At 40.5% G+C, this 8,056-nt stretch overlaps 1 protein-coding gene across 2 annotated transcripts; it reads left to right on the top strand.

The window, feature by feature from the left end:
* Nucleotides 1-3,815: 3,815 nt before the first annotated feature.
* On the top strand, nucleotides 3,816-7,882 carry LOC111221498. Of its 2 annotated transcripts, none has more exons than XM_022744879.1 (5): nucleotides 3,816-3,922; nucleotides 5,805-5,921; nucleotides 6,375-6,509; nucleotides 6,590-6,960; nucleotides 7,090-7,882. In XM_022744879.1, the coding sequence occupies exons 3-5, from the start codon at nucleotides 6,398-6,400 to the stop codon at nucleotides 7,264-7,266; spliced, it is 660 nt and encodes a 219-aa protein (XP_022600600.1). In that variant the 5' UTR covers nucleotides 3,816-3,922; nucleotides 5,805-5,921; nucleotides 6,375-6,397; the 3' UTR covers nucleotides 7,267-7,882. The 2 variants fall into 2 exon arrangements, with proteins under 2 accessions (XP_022600600.1, XP_022600599.1); XM_022744878.1 differs by having other exon boundaries at nucleotides 6,372-6,509.
* Nucleotides 7,883-8,056: the final 174 nt, after the last annotated feature.

Here is an 8,056-nt window from a genome sequence, read left to right as displayed (position 1 = left end):
AGAATATGTATAAATACTTTAAGTCTGTTTTTTATGGTGTTTGTGGCCCTGAGTCTCTATATTATAAGGGAATACAATGCACTACTATTTTGGTTAAGTAATGTTTGATGAATTCACACTGTTTATTGCAATGTGAGGAATCAGTTCTGCAAACCTGTTCAATATAGAACAAGGAAAAATGTATTTGGGGCAACGCAGGTAAAGGAAAAAGAGATCAAAAAAGATCAAAAGAGATCACTGACTGTTACATACCATAAACTAGAGGTTTTATAAATTTTAAAGTTTTGTTATAAGTTATAAATCTGCTGCTTTAGAAACTGATTACTATAAGAAAATCTGAAGATGCTGTCTGAAAAGCACAGCTAGCAAAAAAAAAATGATATCCTGTAGTTGTGTGTGTGTGTGTGTGTATGTGTGTGTGTGTGTATGTGTGTGCGTCTCACTATGTTGGAAACTTCTCTCTGCTCAGCCGGAGAATATGAGAATGTTACAATTATAAAACAAGATTGACAGGATGGATAGTGTTGCACCAGCAGATGACAGATCCTGGCAGCATTCCCGGAAGTTATTCACAGCATAGCCCACACACACACAAACACGCACACACATACACACACACACACACACACACACACACACACACACACACACACTTCAGAGAGCCCCAACATAGGGATCAAGTGCTAAGGGTTGGCAGTAGAGGAGGGGGGCTAGTGGACAGGGCGTGGTGTGAGTGCGTGTGTGTGTGTGTGTGTGTGTGTGTGTGTGTGTGGAGGGAGGGGTTCAAGGTCAGGGCAAACACGTGGTGCAAACCAGCAACACACTAGCACAGATGGGTGGTATAAGGTATAACATATATATAAATAACTACATCAATCAACAATTCACTCTCTGACAGCTTAAAGTAGATGTAAATGAAAACTCTAACTGTGTATTGTCTTTGTAGAAGATTTACAAGAAGTAAAGTTTTGTGAACAGTTTTAACACTTGTATCACATTAAGAGCCTCGAAAGTGATAAAGCATCACACATGTCCTTGGATACACGAGAAGCTGTTAAAAATAGGAATTAACATGCAGATTTTCACACAGTGTAAAGACAAAGTCTGAAGCTTCTTAACTTTGGTCAGTGTTCTGTGCAATATCTCATCCATGCCCAGTGTCATTGTCAGTTTATTTCAACTGCAGGTGGTGTATATTTTCTTTGCAATTGTCTTGAGCCACTTCTGTCGCTGTTTAAATGTTGTTCCTGCCGTGACTAGAAACATATAAAGTTCTCAAGACAAGAGCTAGTAAAGATATGACCCTTTTATTATGAGAAACAGTTGGTATCACTATTTAAAGTAATTTTTAAACATTTTGGGAAATATGCTTATTGTTTTTTTGTTTGTTTTTGTCAAGAGATAGATGAGAAGATTGATACCACTCTAGGGTCAGTACATCAAACATGAACCTGGAAAGTAGTAAATTGTTAGCTTAGCATAAAGATTTGAAACACGGGGAAACAGCTTGCCTGGCCCTGTCCAACATTTTAAATATTCTGCAGCAGCTCCATATTTTAACATGATATATTTTGTTTGTTTAATCCTTACAGAGTCAGAATTGTAAAAAGGACATGTGGTCTTATGGGGGTGACTTCCAGGAGTCTCAAAATGGTAAACTATTCCTTTAATCTCCCAATCAGGCCATGTAAATTGACCTCAGATGACACATAGCAATACACTGCAGATGTAAAATCAGTACAGCAAGGTCAGCAAGCACGTAATGTGTTTAACAACACAACAAAATGATACTAATTTGTTGTAAGCCATACATGGTAACAACTGTTTTATCAGCCAAAAAGCAGGTGACAACAAAAATGGCTCCTGTTGGATAAGAACAGACATGACAAAGACGTGACTCTGCCAGTATCAGAGAGATGAAGGCTGCCCATCCCGCACACACAGAGTTACATAACCAGTCTGAAGCAGAGGGAGCTGGCACCCATCTAAGATCACAAGGTGGTGCCTGTGAACTCAGCTGTCAGGGATTGACACTGGGGGCAAAAACTGCTGTTCCTTCTAAGTGGATTGATGGTATGGAAGATACTCTGCCACCCACAGGACTCCGCTGCCTTAATGCTGGTCTATTTTAAAATCAGTATCAGGCACATTCAATGCTGAATGCCAACACTGAATGCCCAAAATGACACACACAAACAAACACACACACACACACACACACACACACACACACACACACACACACACACACACACACACACACACACACACACACAAACACTGAATACTCCCTGAGGAAACGGGACTAAACACATGACTAAACATCCTCATGAAGAGCTCTTTTCACAGTGGCGCCAGCTCAACACACCTGTCGGCAAGCAACGTAACGCCTACTGGCTCGATGGCAATGTGAATCTGATGTCAATGTACCACTGTAGTTCAGATGGAAATAACTATTGAATGGATTGTGATGATTCACAATTCCCAGATGATGAATTCTACAGATCAACTATCAAAGTTTTCAATCTAGCGCCACCTTAAGGTTCATATTTGTTGCTTTGACTGAAATATCTCAACAACTATAGGATGGATTGCCATGAAATCTGGTACACATGTTCATGTTCCTCGGGATAAACTGGAATAACTCTGGCGACTCCTTAACATTTCATCTAGTGCCATCATGAAGTGAAAGTTTTAATATGTCCAATACTTTGGTTTATAACCAAATACCTGCAAAACTAATGGTTTTCCCATCAGCTTCAGGTGCACTTCATGTTTACTGTGAGTTACCAAATATCATGCTTACATGCTAACTTAATAATTACACTAATTATACCTGCTAAACATCCGCATCCTAAAACTGTGATTGTCAGCATGATTGGCATTTAGCTCAAAGCACTGCTGTGCCAAAATACAGCCTCGCTGAGCCAACTATGTTACAAAGGTTCAAATGACTATGCATGTGAGCCAACAGAGAGTTACTCTGCAGTTCTCCTCAGCTCTGCAAAGTATTTTAGTGTCTGTCAGTTCATTGTTTTGGTTCATTGTGATTGCTCTCAGCAAACATGTTTTCAGATGCGCCAGGAAGTGTTGTGAGCAGGCCAGGTCCTGCTTCAGGTGCTGTGGCCTTAAGGCAGAGTTGGGCCTCCTGAAAGTTTAAGTGTTTTGCCAGCCTAGTCCATGGTGATGGCTCAGAGGACTGTCATCAAATGATGTTTATGTAGTCAATGGACCGGTCCGGAAGCAACCAACCTGGGGTGCAGCCGAACTTTGGCCTTGGCTTCCCCTCCTCTCTTGCAAGTAGGACACTGTCACAGGAGCACCACCTGTAACAAAGACAATATTTAGATGAGCACTGATTATTATTGATTCTTAGCACAGGCCAACTTACTTTATAGGCATCAATAAAATCAAGCAATCTTTGAAAACACTGGGGTCTGTATTTTTCACAGACTTTTTTCAGACTTTTAGGGGGTTTACAGACCTGGGGGGAGTTTACATTATGCAAGTGAAACCTATACAAGCAGGTTCCAGTATTTGTGACTTTAAAACTGAGAACCAGTAAGTCAAAAAAAAAAAAAAAATATTTCTGAGATTTTATCCAACTGTCCGTTGGTGCTTACCCACTGTTACACTTTCATGAGACCAATTTTCAATCTAGGTCTCCCTGAATGAATAATTCATATCTCCACGAAAGGTGGTGACTTTTATATTGAAAGCAGCCTTTTGAAACAGGAAGTGTTATTTTGGCACGGTTTACCTTGGTTTGACGCAGGTGAACTGGGTGTTTGTTTAGGTCGGGATAGGGACGTCATCACATTGGAATGCGGATGTCTTCCGGTCCGGTCGGGGGGAGATTCAGTCACATCCGTCATATGTCTGAGCCTACAGTTCCTGCTGGTAATGATCTCTCGGTTTGAGTGTGAGTAATTTTAATTTTACATATGATTCACAGTAAACAACTCTCCTCACATGATCTATGTCTAAAGGCTGCGAAAAGAAGAAGAAGAAAACAAAACGAATTTCGTTTGAAACCAAAATCGAAACTAAGCAAACAAGTTAAAAGTGTGACTCCTCGTTTCCACATTTCCAAAGACAGAAAAACACACACACAGTTGTGATTCATGTTAAGGGCGGATAGAGGCTAACACTAGGCGCTTAGGAGCTGATTCTCTGCCACCGTTAAAAATATATATAGGAACAAACAAGTAAGTGAATGAGAAAGTAGCACACCCGAGAATGTAGGGGGAAAGGGAAGGAAACATGAAAACATGACAAGGAATGAGGGCAGAGGGACTCATTAAACTGAAGAGACATTTCCACACAGGCCACTTTATGTGTCACTGGAGAAGAAGATCTCCTGGGGTAGAGCTTATCTACGTTTGGATTTGATGCATTCTGGAGACATGGAATGAAAACAAAAAGCTGTAAATGGAAACAAATTACCATTATTTTTGAACAGAGTCAACCCACCATCTTTGTGAGCTTGTGTCAGAGCAAAGACATTTTTGACTTTGTATCAGGATTGACAGTTACACTCTGATGAATTACTCTGGGACACATGACATACTTGTGGTACGCAGTGTTGGAAAGTAACTAATTACATCTAGTTAAGTACTGTGTTTAAGTATGATTTTACTATTGATACTAAAGTACTTTACTTAGGTGTTTCTAGTACATGCTTTAGGCTACTACTTCCTTAAATTTATCTGACAGTTGGAACTGTTGTCTAGTTACTTTACATACAAAACATGTAGTAATCTGCTGAAATATGATGCATTGCTACAGATGAAACTACACAACAGTAGCTCTACCAGCTGCTACAGTAAACGCTCCATATAAATTAATACATCAACAATAATCAATGCAATATTATAATACAATATATCATTGGCTGGGGTCATTCTCCTGCATAATAAGTGCCTTTTCTGTTAATATTAAATATTTTGCTGATAATACTTAAATACTTAAGTAAATTGTTGAATGTTGGACATTTACTTGTATTTTACATGATTGCTACTTTCTGGTTCCTCCATCACTGATGGTGAGGCATTAGATACATTCATTAGATGAATTATGAATTTTATTAATGCTCTTTGTCTTGTTTTTTTGGAAGTAGCTATAACATTGTGCCTGTTGAGAGTGCAGTCACTTTGGTTGCAAAGCATAAATAAACACCTGCCTGGTGCTTCTGTCTATTAAATTACAAATGATAGCAACTTTTCATAATGGCCATCATGAAACCACTGAAAAAAAAAGTCCCTTCAGGACGCCTTCACAAATGAAACATATTCCTGAGTGACTTCTTTGGGAAACTTTCTTGACCCCTCACAGTTGTTTTCCTCCATGACAATGATGCAGCTCACTAAAAATATTGTTTCACATTCTTTGCAGAGACAACAAAGCAACTTTCATAAGCTGAGACAAACGCTGTGCTTGTGCTTGTGTTTTATATTAAAAACATAGCTGGGCTCTTTCCTCTTCTGAGTTTTGACACACAGACAGTCATGTAACAGTCTAACTGAGAGGTGGTGAAGTTCATTTCTATACTAAAGAGGTTTCACTTCCCTTTTTACAAGAGCTACTTCCCTATGTTTAACAGTTCCCTTTGCGATGTATCTTACATAGGTACAGCATAATTTCCATTAGCACAACAGGGAAGAAAAGGACTCATCATAACTGTGGTTGTTAAAGCCTCATCTGAAGAATGGATTTCACGGTCACAAATTTGTTGTAGGCTGTGCTCAGTAAATGGGCTTTGAGTCTGGATTTAAATGCTGTGTCTGATTCCTTGACAATAACAGGAGGCCTGTTTGAGATGGAGGAAGCTCGACAGGAGAAGTCTCTGAATCGAGCTTTTGTAAGAAATGACAAGGAGTCCTGAATTCTTGAAGCAGAGCATGCAGACGGGCTTACAAGGGGTAAGTAGATCAGTATTGATGTTCAAGATGCAGTGTGACAAAAGTAGGAATTAATAATCATATCAATCTGACTTAGTAGAATATGTTTTGGTTATGTGTTTATAAAAGACCAATGGCAGGGCATCCTCTCATGGCCTAATGGTTTAGGAAGCAGGAAATCTCGATTGTATAAAAAACTAATAATGGGAAAATGCCAAAAAGGTCCCCAGTTATGAAACAGCGCCCCCTTACCTTCTAAAAATGAACCTGTTAGCATTGTCATTATGAGCATGTTAGCACACTGACATCAGCATATAGTACAAAGTATTGCTGTGCAGAAGTACAGCCTGACAAAGCTGCTGGGCTGTACATACTAAGTTCTGTTCCTCATTTGTCACCCATGTGTACAGTGTATATTCTAGCTATATTTACTACTGTACAACCCAGTGTAATCTCCTCTCTGCTATTTAGTAGCTGCAGATCCCTGAGCTGGTGAGATGGAGGAAGCGTACAGCGAACTGTACCAGGAGTTTCTTCGCCTGAGGTCACTTTGCCTGAGACAAGCGGCTCTGTTGCATCAACTCACAACAGCTCTGCAGAAACAGCAAGGTCCATATAAAACCTAATTCTAATGCTCATTTCATGTCTGCCATGATTCATTAAGCACATCTAAAACCCTCTTTCTGCAGGTGCCACTGTTCCTAATGGAGATCTGGGCGATATGATGTCCATCCCTATCCAGTGTACACACGAGATCCCTGTGTATGTCCATGTAAAGCCTCAACCACTAACAGCCGCAGCACACAACCCTGACGCACAGTGTGGCGTCCATCACCTCTCCAGAAACGTGGGGACTTTCTCTGATCTCCTTGCTGAAGATATGTCCAAGCTTTGCGTGGATTTGCCTCTTCAGAGAAAGGAGGAAGGGAAGTTGGAACAGAAGGTCGCACCCCTGTTAACCCTGGACTGCTCGAAGTGGCAAGGCGCCTCCTCCAGTGGATCAAAACATCCAGGGCAAGCAGATCATCCTGGTAGAGACAGGACTCTGCACACAGCGAGGGTAGGTGTCCTCGGCAGACAAAAATCCCACTTGTGGCCATGAGTTCTCCAATCTGTCCTTGGATTTGATTTTCTTTCCCCCATGTTCTTCCTCACAAACTCCCTGTCTTGTGTTCTATGTTTGTGTCAGATGCCTGTGTCTGGCAGTTCCCCCTTGGTCGGTGGCTTCATGAGTCAGTCTGGCGGGATGCTGATGTCAGACGTGGTGCTGCAGTCTCACGTTTGCGACTTCTGCCAGGCCGTTTTCCCCAGTGACACAACCACCAGAGGGGAGTTCCTTCGGCATCTCCACACGCACATCACCTAAGGAAAGCTGATCCTGCTTTTCCTCCTAACATATGAGTCATGTGTTCGTATGCTGTGGTGGAGAAGGTAAAACTCAGTTAACCTGATCTCTGGAAACAACATTGAAATGGATCTGTTCTTAATATAGTTAGCTGTTAGCCTATGGATGAACTGTGCACATGCTGATGCTTTTTCTGAGATGTACAATGAACGATGGAAATAGTCTTCCTGTGCTTCCATTGTATGTGCAATTATGGAAATATTGCATCTCACTTTGTTGTTGTTGGTAACCTGTTGGTTGAAATGGGTTCAGTTGTCACTAACCAGTCAATATTGCACCTGTGTATACCTGTAACTTTAGCATTTGTATTCTTAGTGCAGAGTATGATAGTGGGGGGTCTTGGTTGATCCCTGTTTTATCCTGTTTGCTTTAGTTATCGCATCCTTTGAATGATCTTCTCAAACTCAGATTAAGCACAATCGTTAATTAATTTAACTACAAACTACAGTTCATTCAAACATGAATCAAATTAGATTAAATTCAATTATTTTTTTCCAAACTATACCATTATTGTTTGACCCTGAAGAAGACGCAGTGTGAAAGTCATTTGCACCTGATCATTAAATTGCTAAAGTGATTTGTGTGCTCCAGTATCTTATTTGGTTTCAGTTGTTAAGAAGAAGCCCATTGAACTGTTTGTAGTATTTTCTCCTACTCTGACGGCACCGACCTTCATTAGTGGATGGACTGAAGCGTAAGAGACTCCTTCCACATTAATTAATTTAATCAGATTCAGTTTATTGACGAGAGA

The sequence above is a fragment of the Seriola dumerili genome, unplaced genomic scaffold, assembly GCF_002260705.1.
Source record: "Seriola dumerili isolate Sdu_G_001 unplaced genomic scaffold, Sdu_1.0 BDQW01000088.1, whole genome shotgun sequence".
In the NCBI taxonomy this organism is placed as follows: Eukaryota; Metazoa; Chordata; class Actinopteri; order Carangiformes; family Carangidae; genus Seriola; species Seriola dumerili.
Note: the sequence above shows the minus strand (reverse complement) of the source record. Positions and strands in the feature narration are given on the sequence as shown.